The sequence below is a fragment of the Sardina pilchardus genome, chromosome 1, assembly GCF_963854185.1.
Source record: "Sardina pilchardus chromosome 1, fSarPil1.1, whole genome shotgun sequence".
Taxonomy (NCBI): Eukaryota; Metazoa; Chordata; class Actinopteri; order Clupeiformes; family Clupeidae; genus Sardina; species Sardina pilchardus.
Genome location: NC_084994.1, coordinates 35,319,107 through 35,335,423, shown reverse-complemented (window position 1 = coordinate 35,335,423; position 16,317 = coordinate 35,319,107). Strand labels below are relative to the sequence as shown.

The 16,317-nt window shown below is 42.8% G+C and overlaps 5 protein-coding genes and 1 long non-coding RNA gene across 7 annotated transcripts; 4 read left to right on the top strand and 2 right to left on the bottom strand.

Annotated features, from left to right (window-relative positions):
* Positions 1-96: 96 nt before the first annotated feature.
* On the top strand, positions 97-7,644 carry LOC134089105 (B-cell receptor CD22-like). Of its 2 annotated transcripts, none has more exons than XM_062543438.1 (10): positions 97-663; positions 1,219-1,283; positions 1,447-1,764; positions 2,223-2,567; positions 3,296-3,544; positions 3,683-3,952; positions 5,035-5,116; positions 5,324-5,381; positions 6,111-6,337; positions 6,473-7,644. In XM_062543438.1, the coding sequence occupies exons 2-10, from the start codon at positions 1,241-1,243 to the stop codon at positions 6,534-6,536; spliced, it is 1,656 nt and encodes a 551-aa protein (XP_062399422.1). In that variant the 5' UTR covers positions 97-663; positions 1,219-1,240; the 3' UTR covers positions 6,537-7,644. The 2 variants fall into 2 exon arrangements, with proteins under 2 accessions (XP_062399422.1, XP_062399414.1); XM_062543430.1 differs by having other exon boundaries at positions 6,081-6,337.
* A 693-nt stretch (positions 7,645-8,337) lies between these two features.
* LOC134089119 (uncharacterized) lies at positions 8,338-9,449 on the bottom strand. Its single transcript, XR_009940021.1, has 3 exons — positions 9,291-9,449; positions 8,509-8,629; positions 8,338-8,397 (listed from the first exon to the last, which is right to left on the bottom strand). It is a non-coding gene; the product is annotated as an uncharacterized LOC134089119 (long non-coding RNA).
* Positions 9,450-10,104: 655 nt separating this feature from the next.
* On the bottom strand, positions 10,105-10,523 carry LOC134089099 (histone H2B-like). The gene has a single exon (XM_062543419.1). It carries the CDS (start codon positions 10,511-10,513, stop codon positions 10,139-10,141), a length of 375 nt encoding a protein of 124 aa, XP_062399403.1. The 5' UTR covers positions 10,514-10,523; the 3' UTR covers positions 10,105-10,138.
* A 2,343-nt stretch (positions 10,524-12,866) lies between these two features.
* Positions 12,867-13,484, top strand: LOC134089093 (histone H1-like). The gene has a single exon (XM_062543405.1). The coding sequence runs from the start codon at positions 12,867-12,869 to the stop codon at positions 13,482-13,484; it is 618 nt and encodes a 205-aa protein (XP_062399389.1).
* Positions 13,485-14,362: 878 nt separating this feature from the next.
* LOC134089083 (histone H2A) lies at positions 14,363-14,777 on the top strand. Its single transcript, XM_062543396.1, has one exon. It carries the CDS (start codon positions 14,384-14,386, stop codon positions 14,759-14,761), a length of 378 nt encoding a protein of 125 aa, XP_062399380.1. The 5' UTR covers positions 14,363-14,383; the 3' UTR covers positions 14,762-14,777.
* Positions 14,778-15,579: 802 nt separating this feature from the next.
* LOC134089075 (histone H3) lies at positions 15,580-16,013 on the top strand. The gene has a single exon (XM_062543383.1). The coding sequence runs from the start codon at positions 15,587-15,589 to the stop codon at positions 15,995-15,997; it is 411 nt and encodes a 136-aa protein (XP_062399367.1). The 5' UTR covers positions 15,580-15,586; the 3' UTR covers positions 15,998-16,013.
* Positions 16,014-16,317: the final 304 nt, after the last annotated feature.

Sequence of the window (16,317 nt, the reverse complement as noted above, 5' to 3'; positions counted from 1 at the left end):
CTGTTCAAGTTTTTTGATGCTCTTTTTGGGTAAATTCCATTCTGTTTTACCTTATCTACATAATTAGACTATAGTTACACTTAACAAAGGCACCATCCATGATGTGACTGGCAATGTTTACCCCATATTACCAATGTGCCAATCGCCAAATTGGACACAAAAAGACCCACTACATTACAATTTCAGACACCACCTTTAATGTAAAAAAGAGGAAATAAAAGATTAACATTTACATATTCATTTAGCTGGCACTTTTATGCCAAGCAACTTCTAAGTCTGGCATAACAGTCCAGCTACAATGTGATACGAGACAGTTGAAATGAGGAAGTTGTGTGGATGGTGAGAGTTAGTGGGTGTCTCTCAACATCTCTCCTCGATCCTCCAGGCTTGTTCCCACTGATCTATAACCAACACTGGATAGACTGTCCAATTGATGCCACCCCATCATTCTTTATGTAGATCAGTGAGGACAAGGACCGAGGAAGGAAGGAAGGATGTATAAAAGACGAATGAGAGGCACTCATAGTGATAGTTCAGCGCTCCCTCCTTCAGCCACATGATGAGAGAGGGAAAGAGGAAGTGAGAGTAGGCCTCTTTTTGCCTTCTAGAACACCACTCTCAGTTCCTCCGAGTCGTTCAGTTGCCCAGACGCTTCATCTGAGGGTAAGAATGGCTGATTTGAAAGTCCTTTAAATACAAATGTCTTTGACTGTCGGTCTTGACTATGACTTAGCTCCAAATGGATAATCTTGCATCTCAGATGTGACACAATACTTTTGAGTGTCAGTTTATTAATCAGCTTGACATAAACTGTGTGAGAATATGTGTTGAGCTGCTGTGCTTTCAGTTCCTCTGTTTGTGGTCGTTGAGTGGTTAATTTTTTTTTTTGTTGTCATTTTCCTATTTTGGAACTTTCAAAAAGAAGTATGAACTCCATACTGTATCAAACCTCTGGTGGTGTGACACCAAATTGACTTGAATTGACTGTGACTGTGTGCTGTATACCATTCAATCACTGGGAACAGCAATATACATCACGCACTTTGTAGTCAGTATTGCTATTAAAACAAATGAACCACATTTTGCTACGTTCTCCTCTTTATACATTTTTGCATTTGTTTCTCCAAAGACGTGTGGATTGCACATTAGTTTGATGGACAAGGAACAGCAAAATGTGTTATGTGAATATTATCTCACCAAATCACCTTGTTTTTCCAGGCTAAGGCCATCCTGAAACACCATGACAAAAGCCACTCTTACATATTTGCTTTTATGCATCACTGGTAAGTTTTTTTTATGTTGAGATGTGGATTGCTTTTGCTGAGCTTTTGCTTTGTGCTGAGCTGAATTATGTGCTACCTACGTACACACACAAATGCCTCTTCACATGATTTCATGTCATAGTGTGTGTGTGTGTGTGTGTGTGTGTGTGTAATTATGTTTCAGGTCTGCAGGCTACTGTTATAAACTACAATCCTAAGGAGGTCTGTTCGCTCAAGGGGTCTACAGTGGTTCTTACCTGCTCTTATCATCTTCCTACTGGTGACAGTTTCATAGCAGGGTTTTGGTATACAAATGATACAAAGATACCAGTACCACTTAATGTCCCAAATGTACCGGGGAATCGTTTTGTGTACAATTCAAAAACTTGTGTGCTGAGGATAACCAACCTAACACTACGTGACTCCAGTTTTTATGAATATAAAATCACAACGAAACGATCAACCCTGAAAGCCTCTAGTAGAGTTCATGTCCATGTGGCAGGTAAGTGCTCTTTTTATAACCGGTTGGCGATTTTTACTATATGCCCCATGCATTAATAAAGGGTTTTTAATTGAAATATTTGTCCTTAGCTCAATACAGAAGTTGCCTGAAGTAGGCCTAGTTGCCACTTTTTCAGTTTAGATATTCTTGACTTCAAGAGCACCCTGTATACTGGAGTGTACCGATTTCTACAAAGAGCACTCAGCTTTTTTCTCGTTCAAATTGACGCTCTTTTTATGTTTTTGGCATGGCTAAGCCTCAAACAGATGTGTAATACACCATCAAATAGCAAATAGTCTACAAATGAACATACACGTGACATCTTCACTTTATGCTGATTGTTGACATCAAACGTAATGTCCCCAGAGTATAACTCAGACCCAAGCACTGATTCAATTATGAGAGGGCAAGAATCATTTATAGCCACACACTTTAATATACCCTATCCTCTGATCTAGATGTTCCACGTAAGGACTGTTGGGGAGTGACCTACTCGTCCACCAGCTTCTGTGTCTTGAAGGGCTCAACGGTGGACATCCCCTGCACATACGGATTCCCCACAGACCACACAGTCAACACCACACTCTGGTACAGAGAGGATAAGAAGCGTAAGGTGCTTATAGACTTGCGTCTGGAGGAAGACTATAAGGGCAGAGTGGAACATCTCAGTACTGAAGAGCATAACTGCACTCTGAGAATCAGAGACGTGAGAGAAACTGATTCAGGACTATATCGATTCAGATACCTGACAAACAAACCAGGAGGGGCCTTCTCTGGTGTACCAGTAACTATCTCTGTCACAGGTACGCCAACTAATATCGTAAATTACATTCTTTAATGATGACATTGAGAAGATAACTTGGATAAATTTGGCCCAGGGCAAATATTTTAGAATATTGTCAATATTGATTAGGCTGGATGAACCCTGCCTGAACTTCCGGGGAATTTGAATTTCGCCCGGCAGCTCAGGCTGGAAACCAGCAGATGTATCTTCTCTGTTTACTGCCAGAACCTTTGGCTCCAATCAGAGACGACCATACTCCTGGCACGCTATTGGCCGGTGACGTGACGATAACGAAACTTAAGCGACGCGAAGCAGCAGTTGTGTACACACTCAACCTATCGACCGGCTTTGGTAAAAGTTTAATTTACCAACTAGCACCGCTCGTGGCATATACGGAGTCATTTGAACAATGCCCACTGATCACGCCTCTTGTGCAGTAGAAACAAAGCGCAGCCTCCCCAGACTAATGTTCAATCTTAAAAGATTGAGCTTAGTATGGTGAAAACCAGACTAAATATTAGTCACTTCTTAATCAGACACATGTAATATTCTGTTAGTTACACCATTGGCTTCACATCCCTCATGCTGACCTATAGGACACTCACTGGATATGCAACTTGCTATTTTATTTCCATAATCCAACTCTACTACGTCCCTCTCGCCCACTGCGGTTCTCTGATGAGAATGTTGGCCTTCCATCAACACCGTTAGAGTAACTTTCTGTTTTGTTGCCCTTTTACTCTTTAGATCTACGGGTGTCAAAGACTCCTGGTGCAGTTACTGAGGGAGAGAATGTGATACTGACCTGTGACACCAGGTGCAGCCTGAAGGTCAACACCTTCATCTGGTACAAGAACGCACAGCCTACCAGACACAGAGCCATCAACAACACCCTCCACCTAAACCCAGTCAGCAGTGAGGATGCAGGCAGCTACTCCTGTGCTGTTAGAGGACATGAACAACATCCATCACCTGAAGCTGCTTTAGATGTCAGATGTATGTGAGAGACTAGATATTACCTAACGGGCAATCAATTAAATGTAGATTAACAAATATTCTAAATTGATAAAATAGTAATAATAATATTAATGATTAAAAAGACATGTGTATCATTGATGGTCTTTTGGTTGGCAGATGCACCGAGGAGCATTGCTGTGATCGCCGCTCCCCGTGGAGGAAGATCAGCGGGTGAATCGCTGTCTCTGACCTGCACCAGTGACGCCAATCCACCTGTGCACAACTACACTTGGCACAGAAAAGATGGAAACAGAGTCACATTGATTGGAGTGGGTCAACATTACATCATCGCCAACATCAGCTACGAGACCGACGGACTCTACTACTGTGTCGCACAGAACAGTGTTGGTGAACAGCAATCAGCAGCTGTGTCAGTGCCAATAGCAAGTAAGATTACCTCTTGAGATTGCCCTCTTCACTGGCATACTAATGTATCGATGACTAAGCCTATTCTTATTACAGAGATACCTCTGAATTTTCAACCATAGTGTTCCTTTCATTTCGCTTGAAGCCTGCCCCATGTTTATAGCCTGGAGACCAGACTCTCTTCTTCGCAGGAGGTCTGGCCTAGATGCATTGGCAAATGTTTATTTCCTGGTTTGTGGAAATTTATTGGAGTAGAATTTATTGGAGTTCAATCACTATCGTTTGGTAATGACGTATGATAACCACGGGGGACACAACGATAACAATAACGATAGGCTTGAAACGTACATGTAATCACTCTTGGGGACGCCCTCTGTTCGCTGATTGGGCAGTGGTGCACTTGCCGGAGTAAATGAAGCTGAATCAAGCTACCGTTACCGTCGCACCAGTCAAAAAATGCCTCATGAAGAGGAAAAAGCTATATATAAGTCGCACCTGACTCGCATTTATTCAGAAATGTATTCACAAAATCCAAGACGAAGAACAGACAGAGGCTGTAACTAGACACAGAGGCCAAAAAGAACATTAATGACGAGAAGGCGTGAATGGCCACCCACCTGTAGCTGTAGACAGCTGTAGACAGTAGTGTTTACTCCTCTTTCATTTTGGAATTATTCAAAAACATGTTCAATTTCATATAAAAGTCGCACCTGACTATAAGTCGCAGGGCCAACCAAACAATGAAAAAAAGTGTGACTTATAGCCCGGAAAATACAGTATACCAGATGGAGTATGAAGAGAAATGTAAATGAGCTGAAGTACGTCGTCAGACGGGGGCCAGCCAGGCTACCATGTTTATGTTGCCATCCGTGATTGACAGGCTCTCATGGAGTCACAACCAAAGTTCTGTCTCTTCAGCGCATACTTTATTATGGTAGAGTGGAACACCTCTAGAGAACATGTGTTAGTGCAAATGTGTTACATCCACATATTACTCAAAAACTAGGAAAAAAAGATATAAAGTGGGTGTAAAGTTAGCTGAATTGTTATCACTATTAGTGATTTATAATTAGTTGGTGTGTCTAAATGATCTGTTGTCCTAGGGCAAGGCATGGCTAAGAAAGCAGCTATCGGGATCTTTGTGGTAATAGCACTCCTACTGATCCCAGGCCTGCTGTGGCTAAGGTGAGAAATACAAGTATAAACTCCTTGACTTTACACACATTAGTGCTTTAGTTAGTATGGCAATAATATAAACTATTGACAAAATAAAAGATGGTAATATGATAAAAATTTTTCATCATCAGATATGACCTTTTTCAGATATTTTTTCCCTTAATTGTGTTGATTTTCTCAAGAGAACTGACCCTAAACCTTTCTCCCCCACAAAAGAAAACAAAAGTCTAGCAATCCTGCCACAAAAAGAAACACAACAATCTCGGCACAACAGGTAAGAATGGTGACTGTGCCTAGATGACACTGGCCGCATTTCCCAGATACGGTATGAAGTTCTTGGCACTTAAGAGCTTTTTAACGAATCTGGGAAACCTAACCCGGCCATTGGTGATATGTGAAGGGATCAGGGAAAAAACATCACATGGTTAAGTGTCACCAACTTATAATTGTAACATCATCCTTGCAACACCAGGATTTTATGAGGACGGTATCCAGGCTGTTGTTAAGGGGACAGTATCCAGGATGTTGGATGAATCATAAGTTGGTGAAACAGAGCAGAAATCAGGGATTTTTTTTTATATTGTCACCATGTGATGGGGTTTCCCAGATTTCATCCCATATGAAGTGTCAGTCGAGCCAAAATAAGTTTAGACAAAACAACAATTTGGAAAATGTAGATATTTTATTTTCACTCCTGCCTTTGGAAGGCATAAGCTTTTCTGTTTGGCTTAAGCCTTCAGTCATTCAAAACCTCAACAAAGAGTTTGCTGATGTTTCACTCCGATTATTGCGCAGTGTATCACTGTATTTACGCTGTTAGTTACACTGATTTCAATCTGGGGCACGGATAGAGGGGAAGACTGCTTTCACTTCATCCACAGTTTCTTTTTTTGTAATGCAATGTTTTTCAACATGGGAAAGTCTGCAGCATTTGTCAATAATGGTCAAATTTTCCCTTATTTTTTGGGCACAGGTTGCGCAACTTCCTCTTTCTCCTCCACAGACAGACCCAAGTCCGGTGTATGACGACGTGGCCGCAGTAGCGGTGACCTCTGATCTCGCATGGAGACGAAAAGCAGAAGTGGACAATGACGTGGAGTACGCCAGCGTTCGGTTCAAAAGCTCGAAAGAAGCAGAGATGGCCCCCTACACTGGCGTTCAGCGTCCCCAAGCCCAAGAGGACGTTCAGTATGCTTCGGTGAATTTCTCCAGACCGACAAACACTTTCAAGTGAGTAGTTTTACCTTCACCATGCCAACTGAATCCACAAGCATGACATCATGTGATAAGACATCATTTTGTTGCTGTGCGGGTGCGGTGACATGACGTGCATTTTGGGTGACGTGATTATATGATTGTCCACAGAGCTGACGCAGATCCTGTGATCTATAATGCCGTGATCAAACCTCCCAGGACTCGAATACATTGAGCATCACCTCCCAACAAGAACAAAGGGGAGTTTTATTCATGTTTGCTGGAACCTTTCTTAGTGACAAGAATGGAATGTTATGGAAGAATGGAATGGCAGAATATTCCTGTGTTCTTCTTTCATCTTCTGGTCTTTTACACCAATTACCTGGCATATAAATATTCACTGCTGTGGAACCACAGTCGTTGTGTGTCCAAGCCAAATGCTTGTTCCCAAAGTTTGGCGCGGGACTGTATAGAAAACAAATAAATCTGATTTAATGATCGCTCAGGCTAAGAACGTGTACCTGGACTTCTGTTAGGAATCCAGTGAGGTAAATACAGTACATACCTGGAGGATATTCAGAACTGTCTGGCAAAGGAGGATGCCCTTGAATTTTGCTGGGAAAAACAAGGACAAATTTCCGGTTCCGGCGCCGACGAGGGTGGCAGCAATTCTAGTATTTCGTGTTGTTTTCTTGAATTTCCCCTTGGGGATCAATAAAGTATCTATCTATCTATCTATCTATCTACCTAAATATCATCACTTTGCATACCCTAGTTGTCAAAGTGCTTTCTGTGTCTGCTTCTTCAGCACCAGTTGAGAGAGTGTTCAGTACTGGAGGGCTCATTGGGAGGCCCCCTTAGAGCCAGTTTAGGAGCAGAAATTCTTTCCTCCGTCATATTTCTCAAGTGTAACAACACACTTTTGTAAAACTGAGTAGTTGTATGTACCTCACCTGCAGACAGAATGTTAAACTCTTAAAAGTCAATTGATAATTTACACAGCTTTGTTTTTCTTGTTACTTTTATGTTATATGTACTTTTATGTCATGTTATAAACGTTTTTGATTAGTTTCACTTACCTAACATGCAGACAGAATGCTACAATCTAAAAGTTTGTTGACAATTTACAACGGATACATTTTTCCTGATAGACATTCATAATATAAAAGCTTTTGAAGGTTACAAATGTGTGCAAATGATTGTATTGTTGAATATACTGTGAACTTATACATTTCTCAGCTAATCATAATATGTATGGCCAGAAGTTCATCGCCCGAAAGCTACCATTAAGGGAATCCTGCCATGTCTAAAAACAATTAGCGTTAACGGTACATAATGTTACAATAACCGAAATCGCACCTGTGAAACGTCTCAATAAATAAAAAAAAACAAGCGTTTGTTTGGATGCGAATGATGATCTAATTGTAAACAATCGATGACACGATGGTAAGTGTGGATGTGGTTTATTATTGAATATCAAACCGAGAGTGAGGTGAATTAAACCTATACAGTGTTAATATGTCATGGCCCCGGCCCACTTTATACTTTAACAATTGGGCCTCAAGGTCAAAGAGGTTAAGAAGAACCCCTGGTGTAGATCACGCTAGGTGCACCTACACAGGAATGACTTCAAAAATGGGCGATAGAGTAAACAAAACAGTGTGCTGATCGGCAAATATCACACTTCTTTGTCTCCTATAATGGGCATATTATAGTGCATATGATTGTGATTACTGTGATGAATGTGATGAGCACATGGTGGCATCACATTCATCATAGTAAACAAAGGAGTGGGCTACACCAGAGACGGTTGAATTTAAGTATCTTTGGCTACACCATACCTAATGTGCCCATCTAGTAACCAATGGAGTGGGCTATACCATACCTAATGTGCCAATCTAGTAACCAAAGGAGTGGGCTATACCATACCTGATGTGCCCATCTAGTTATCAAGGGAGTGGGCTTTGTCAATGTGCCCAGTATAGCAAAACATGACACGTTTGCCAGTGTCAAATGAAACGCCATAATACCTGTTCTGGTCCGTGGAGGAATGTGATGGGACAGCTCTCTGAAGAATGTGGAAGTTGAGGGTCTTGCTACAGTGGGCATAAGATTGAATCAAACATATGAGTCAGGATCCATGTATCCGGATTTATGCTTTCTGAACATGGCATTAAAGGTGCTAGTCAATTTGCAAATGCTCTTACTTGGTGTAGATTCCGTGATCAGGAATGAGGATACTTCACATTATGTGTGGTCCCCTCCAAAAAAGGTTTTGAGCAGGGAAATGAAGTGGGGCTTAAAGAGGACTCCGGTGGCGGAGATGACCTATCGCCAAAGAGAACACTGGTCAAGCACATCAGCAGAAGGTCACATATCCCATAATGGTCCTCTAAAGTAGCCCATTCCATATTATCAAAATAGCACTTGACATTATAAAACACACTGGTAGGAAAACATTAGCAGGATGCTTGTCTATGTTAGTTGCCTATTGACTGCAAACATCTTTAAAGAGGGAATGGATGAATCGAGTATTGTAGCCTACTGTGTTTTCTGATGTTAAAATAGTATATTCGACTTTGATTTATATATAAAAAATACTCAATAGCAATTTTACAAACCCAATATATTATATATATTTAAAACCTTTCTATATAGGCTGGGTATTGAAATGATCTTTTTACTAAATGGCACCCTCTTTGGCAACCAATTGAACTTCAGTGGCTTTGCATTTCAACATCACGAGTAGGCTTTGTTCTAATTCGCCCATTTTTTATTTAGTGGCTATTTCTGAGATTTTCATATGAAGGAGGGCACAACCATGCTTCGTGTCCATGATAGCTCTTTGGTTATGCACAACCTCTCCTAATTATTCAAAACCAAGACAAAATTTATTTCCATTCTATGTCACCTTTAAATCATGCACACAGTTACTACGTACAGTAGGTTAAGAACGAACGAAAGAAAGGAACGGAATAAATACACTTACTAGATTCTGAGATATGTATATCAGGCTTTTCCAACACCAGGGTGTCCTGAACTATTTGGCCACTCATGCAGGGTTGATATCCCAGTATGCTGTCCATCACCTCGTAGAATGGGATAACTTCCGTTGGACACCACTTCTACTGTTGTGGAGCTTTGTGGATTTATATAGTGCCCGTAGTTTTTTCAGTTTTCCGCGAATTTGTTGAGTTGTTCGCTGAATGCCCAACTTGGCCAGCTCTGCCGCGATATGCCTCATTGCATCCCGATTTCGACAACGCCAGGTCCTCTGCTGGACGCTGTCTTCTGCCCAGATTGTGAGGAGAGCATTTTCTACAGACCAGAGCTGACGATTCATCTTGAAGTATCTCTTCTCTATCTTGATCTCTGTAGCAGCTGAAATCACTGTAAGTTGCTCTCTACCATCTTTACCATATCATGTTCACCTGCTCACCCCGGCTTCACGCACAAGATCAACGTGAGCCAGAGGTACTTGGAAATCAGGAGTAGCATCAAGGTAGACCCCAAGTGGCACCACTTAGCACCTAGAGGTGTGAGAGTAATAAGCCCCGGCACCGCCTGGCTAGCGCGGCTTTGGCTCGACGGCCTGAAAGGGGCTATTTGACCAAGAAGGACCGACATTAATGCTGTCGGCAAGTCAAGTAACAGTATTGAGACTGTATATTATCAAAATACCCAATTAGAACATTTAGTACATTATATTCACATTTAGATTTACTAGTAATGCAATGGTTTACATAGCTAAATGTTATTATACTGGAGTTACTTTTTAAAGATAATGTGGGTGGCTCTTAAAAGAGCCTTTGGGTTGGAAAGCGTTACGTGGATACTTTACTTAGAACTGGTGTATTTGGTGACGGCCTTTGTTCCCTCAGACACGGCGTGCTTGGCCAGCTCACCGGGCAGAAGCAGACGCACTGCGGTCTGGATCTCCCTGGAGGAGATGGTGGAGCGCTTGTTGTAGTGGGCCAAGCGGCAGGACTCTCCAGCGATGCGCTCGAAGATGTCGTTCACGAAGGAGTTCATGATGCCCATGGCCTTAGAAGAGATACCGGTATCAGGGTGGACCTGCTTCAGGACCTTGTACACGTAGATGGCGTAGCTCTCCTTCCTGGACTTTCTGCGCTTCTTCCCTCCTTTACCGGCGGTCTTTGTCACGGCCTTCTTGGAGCCTTTCTTAGGTGCGGGCTTTGCTGGATCTGGCATGTTGACGTCTCTTGCGATACGTTGTAAGTAGCGTTTGATAGGATTTCATTGGTATATATGCCAGGCTCTATGCAAATGTTGAACTGCGTCACTAACCACGACCAGAACGGCCTGTCATTTCTCTTCAAAACCAAATACCCAGACATGATTGGCCATTTTGTATAGAAAGGGGCAGTCATCGAGAGAAGGTTAGCACCACCCACAGATCATCAGTTCACGCCACCGTTTGTTATTTTCCCGCACTTTTCATTTGAAAGAAAGGAATCCTTCGAAATCTATGCCATATAGTTGTAGGCTACATTTATCATTGCAATTAATGACTGCAGTTTTTCTCTTTCACTTAACGCCTGTGTGACATAACTGTCAAGAATGTTCTTTACCTTATTGGTTGTAACCTATTACAATGTATTGACACACATTTAAAGAAAATCACACTTTTACAACATTGTGGGATGTTTTACTGTAAAACATAATACTCCTTGGATTTACTGAGACATTGTTTACATGACAACACTCAGTATGTAATGGCCATAGACTAAACAAAATAAGTGTTGCCTTGGTAATGGTTATTTGATTTTTTGGGGTAGGGCTATTCAGCAAGGAACCAGCATACCTGTATTTCTTTTGTTGCTGTTTCTTTGGTAGAGAAATGTCATTGTCATGTCAAAACGACATGTCTGTCCTACCTTTACACAGGTGTCATTATTTAGGGCGTTTGCTGGTCTAAATGGCCTACTGGAAAGGTTATTATGATTATATTTTGAGCTGGGATAGTATGCAGTAGCCTGAAAAGTTGTGGCCTTAATTATCGGCTTGCACCATTGTGGCCTTGAGCAAGGCACATACACTCCAGTGTACATGATGAAAGTAGGAGATGTCTGATATCATTTCTGTATATTAATTTTGCTAGTCCTGTGTCCAGTGTTGCTGGGTTAGAGTAGCGGTGTCAATATTGCAGGCGGATGGGAACCAGTCTCTGATTCCAAGAGAGGAGGTTAACTTTTCTCAATCTGCTCAGCCAGAGCAGGTTCTAAGGGCCCAGCACTGACCGAGGGCCCCCATAGGGAGCACCTGTTACAGGGGCCAGTGCCCCTGACTCTACCTTGAAGAGCTGGACTCCAACACGGGCACATGACTCTGCTACACCGGCCATGCAAGTGCAGTGGGCTGAAGGTCACCTGGTGACCTAACGATGACCCACACTGTCAGAGGAGTCTGACTGGGGCGCTGTGGATGCATGATTTGTTGAACACTATTTTTATGCCCTCAGTTGGCACCGATTGGCCCAAAATGGGCCTCTGGCTCATGGACTATATGTGGCCCACTGAGTGTTTGTCTTGAGGGAAGACGGGGAGAATGTGTGCCAGTGGAGAGAGATTTGACCTGAGTTGATTCTGTGAAGCTAACAGGTTGTGCAGTTACAGAAATCAAAGGATTTGAGTAAAAAGGCTGTTATTTTAAAGGCAACTGTGAACAACTATAAATAAGCAAACACATTCAAAGATGTCCAAGTCATCCAACCCATGCATGCTCGGACATAGCAATAATATTTTACCAATGCAAGCCTGGCAAAAGATATTATCTGTAAACCCTATGGATAGATTGCCTACTCATAATGAACAGGCACAATGCAACTGTATTGTGCCCTCCCCTCAATCACCTACAGTCCAAAGAATAGTCTAAAGTTTAAACCAGTGTGTTAGGAACATTCTATTGTAATTCATTATTGGTCATGTTTCTGCATAAGTAGCCTTAACAAATGTCAAAAACGTATGTGTCCTATGACTCGGTCCTATAATCTTTAGACCTGTGTGTAGCCGTGTTTCGTGTTCGTCAATTGTGTTTCGCAGTGCCTAAAAAGCTCCCGATTGGAAAGTACACATTCTCAAAAAACACATTGTCACTGCATTTACGTATTACAGAGACTCATGTCTTGGTCTATGATACTTTTTTGTCCTTGTATTGAACGGTATTATAATCATTATGTGCATGTTTTCCTCACAAAACTCTGACTCACTGCAACCTCTCCACCGAGAGGTCCAAAGTTCTCAGTTCGTTGCTAATGTGATAAAGGACAACCATAAGCCCCTATGTATTATTTTTAACGTGTAGGCTGTGCTGTTCACTACCGACATCGTCTTGTTGGTCAATATCGTGTCGCTACTCATTTTTCTTACAAAGAAGTGTGTGAAGAAAACACAAGTGATCTCTTCGCCACAGACCGGCCCAGGCGGCTCGCACTCTACTGAGTCTAAATGGTTCTCATGTTTATTATAAGTACAGCCCATCGGCATGTACACATGCATTCACTCAGGTCTCCCGAGTAGTTTGTACGTGACACCCAAACGATAGAATGGCAGAAACAGCTCCAGCTCCCGTTGCGGCCCCTGCAAAGGCCCCAGCAAAGTCTCCCAAGAAGAAGGCACCCAGAGCCAAGAAAACTGGTCCAAGTGTGGGCGAGCTCGTCGTCAAGGCGATCTCTGCCTCCAAGGAGAAGAAAGGAGTCTCCCTGGCTGCTCTGAAGAAGGCTCTGGCGGCTGGAGGATACGATGTTGAGAAGAACAACGCTCGTGTCAAAATAGCCATCAAGAGTTTGGTAGCAAAGGGAACTCTGGTCCAGACTAAAGGAACTGGTGCCTCCGGCTCCTTCAAGGTGAACAAGGCAGCGGAAAAGAAGCCCGCTAAGAAAGTGGCTCCCAAAGCCAAGAAGCCAGCAGCGAAGAAACCTGCCGCGGCCAAGAAGTCCAAGAAGGTAGCAGCCAAGAAGCCTGCGGCTGCTAAGAAATCTCCGAAGAAAGCAGCTAAGAAGCCCACCACACCGAAAAAGGCAACCAAGAGCCCGAAGAAAGCTAAGAAGCCCGCTGCACCCAAGAAGGCAGCGAAGAGCCCCAAGAAAACGAAGGCAGCGAAACCCAAGGTCGCTAAGCCTAAGGCTGCCAAGCCTAAAAAGGCTGCACCCAAGAAGAAGTAAATGTTGCGCGATTACTTCTAGTCGGTTTCAGCAAGTGAACATAAAGGCTCTTTTAAGAGCCAACCAAAATCTCTCTGAATTAGTATTCCATCAGTGCCTGCTGGTACAAGAAACAATTTCTGTTTGCAAAACACATTTTTTGTTGCATTTTCTCATAACTCACAACACCCCCACTGCGTCATATATCAAATGAAATAGTCCACATACTATCCGAGAGAATAAAGAAAAGCGAGTGGCTTTACTGAGTCTGTGGGGGTAACTCACTGAGCTAATGGGCTGTGTATACAATTCCGAAATACTTTATATTGGATAATTTAGCACGGTAACAGAACATTCCATCTTCCTAATGCAACAGATGCATCCAAGCATTAAGCAACGTAGGCCTATCAAAAACCTTGCAATACAACAATTTCAGCATGTTTTATTAATAGCCAGTAGGCTACCAGTACCAAATGTGCTCAAGTGTCTCCTTGACGCTGAGTTTTACGATGAACCTCTGAACTTCGCTTTAATTTTACCTGGATTATTGCTTAAACCTACCTTTACTGACAAGATTTGGGAAAGATTATTGAACAATGTTAGTCTTTTGATTAAAGCTTGAACGGGGGGCCTTAGTTAAAAGACTACAATCTTTCAAGAATCGTCCCCAAATCTTGTCAGTGTGTATACTACCCGTTAAGATTTATTTTTCTGATTGAGCTGATGTCGTAAATGGGAGGTGTGCGCCAAATGGATTTCAAGATGATGTCACGCCGTGAACTACACGTTGATTGGCTCTCTGCTTTGTATTCTCAGCCACTGAGGCACGGAGTCGCACCGCGCCGTAGTTTAATAAATACACATGCTTTTCTTCAATTCAACATTCGTGTATTCAAACGAACTCCAAACATCACCGAAAAATGAGCGGAAGAGGAAAAACCGGTGGCAAGGCCAGAGCAAAGGCTAAGACTCGTTCATCCAGAGCTGGACTCCAATTTCCCGTGGGCCGTGTGCACAGACTGCTGCGTAAAGGCAACTATGCCCAGCGTGTTGGCGCTGGTGCACCGGTCTACCTGGCTGCCGTGCTTGAGTACCTGACTGCTGAGATCCTGGAGTTGGCCGGTAATGCTGCCCGTGACAACAAGAAGACTCGTATCATTCCCCGCCATCTCCAGCTGGCTGTGCGTAACGATGAGGAGTTGAACAAACTGCTCGGCGGAGTGACCATCGCCCAGGGTGGTGTGCTGCCTAACATCCAGGCTGTGCTGCTGCCCAAGAAGACTGAAAAGTCCAAGTAAATCTGCTCCTTCAAAGTCTCTGAAAAAAGGCTCTTTTAAGAGCCACCCAAATGCCCATAAAAACTAATTCCAAGTTACTTTCTTCATTGCTGTGCTGTGTATAGCTTAAACAATATTTACTTTACACGTACACATTTTAAAAGCAGTTGAGTGAACAGACCCCTTGTCCTGTCAGAACATGAGTACTGTTATCCCTCCAAATTGTCAGGCACTAAGTAACTACATAATCTTTACAAGAGGCTATTTGTTTTATAATCTATAAGGCACGAAGAACTTTATTCATGTATCACTCCGGACTCAGTTAATCATGAAAGGCTGCTGCGAGATGATCAACGTGATGACGCACCTCTTATACTTGCATGGTTTCAATTATTTTTGTATACAAAAGTCAGCGATACTTGTTTCCTGTTTCCTGTTTATGAACACGCAATTGCAGTCTTTAACGTAGCAAATATAAGCTACATCGGGCCACTATTTGTTAAGTACATGACGGCTAACAAGTCCATTGTTTGCTGTGTTTCCATGCAGGCTATATACACCGACCGATGGAATGATTTAGTGCATTTAGTTCGATTTAAATTGTGGAAATCTTCTTCTTCTTCTTTATTTATTGCCAGATAATTGTGTAAATCGTCAATCCACACAATGATATATTAGACCATTACGGGGTGGAATTAGTATTTTGAATTGTAGGCGGCACTTGTAAAACCAATCAGCGGAGACAAACAACCTGACGTACACAGGGGGCGGGCTGAGACCGTAGGACTTAAATACCGAAGTTCCACAATTGTTTTCATACTCTTCACTCTTGAAGATCTCGTAGCAATGGCCAGAACCAAGCAAACAGCCCGTAAATCCACCGGAGGTAAAGCCCCGAGGAAGCAGCTCGCCACCAAGGCTGCGCGTAAAAGCGCACCAGCAACGGGTGGCGTGAAGAAACCTCATCGTTACAGGCCTGGCACAGTGGCTCTGAGAGAGATCCGTCGTTATCAGAAGTCCACCGAGCTGCTGATCCGCAAGCTGCCTTTCCAGCGTCTGGTAAGAGAAATCGCTCAGGACTTCAAGACCGATCTCCGCTTCCAGAGTTCTGCTGTCATGGCTCTTCAGGAGGCTAGCGAAGCTTATCTGGTTGGTCTGTTTGAGGACACCAACCTGTGCGCCATCCACGCTAAGAGAGTCACCATCATGCCCAAGGACATCCAGCTGGCTCGTCGTATCCGTGGGGAACGTGCTTAAATAATTTGAAGTCAGGGACCGAAGATTCAAAGGCTCTTTTAAGAGCCATCCAATCATGAAGAAAAGCGATTTTCCATAATATGTATCGTTAACTTATTTTATTAGACCGTTTCCTATTCTTTCAGGCCTACATAGTTTGGTATGAATATATTTCGCGTACTGAGTGTTAAATGTAATACAAAGAGGTGCGAGAGTTGAATGCTAGCAAATTAGGCCTACCTTACACTGACAGACCTTGACAAGATTTGGGAAAGATTCTTGGAAGATTGTAGTCTTTTGAGTAAAGCTTGAATGAGGGGCATTCAATAATCTCCTAAATC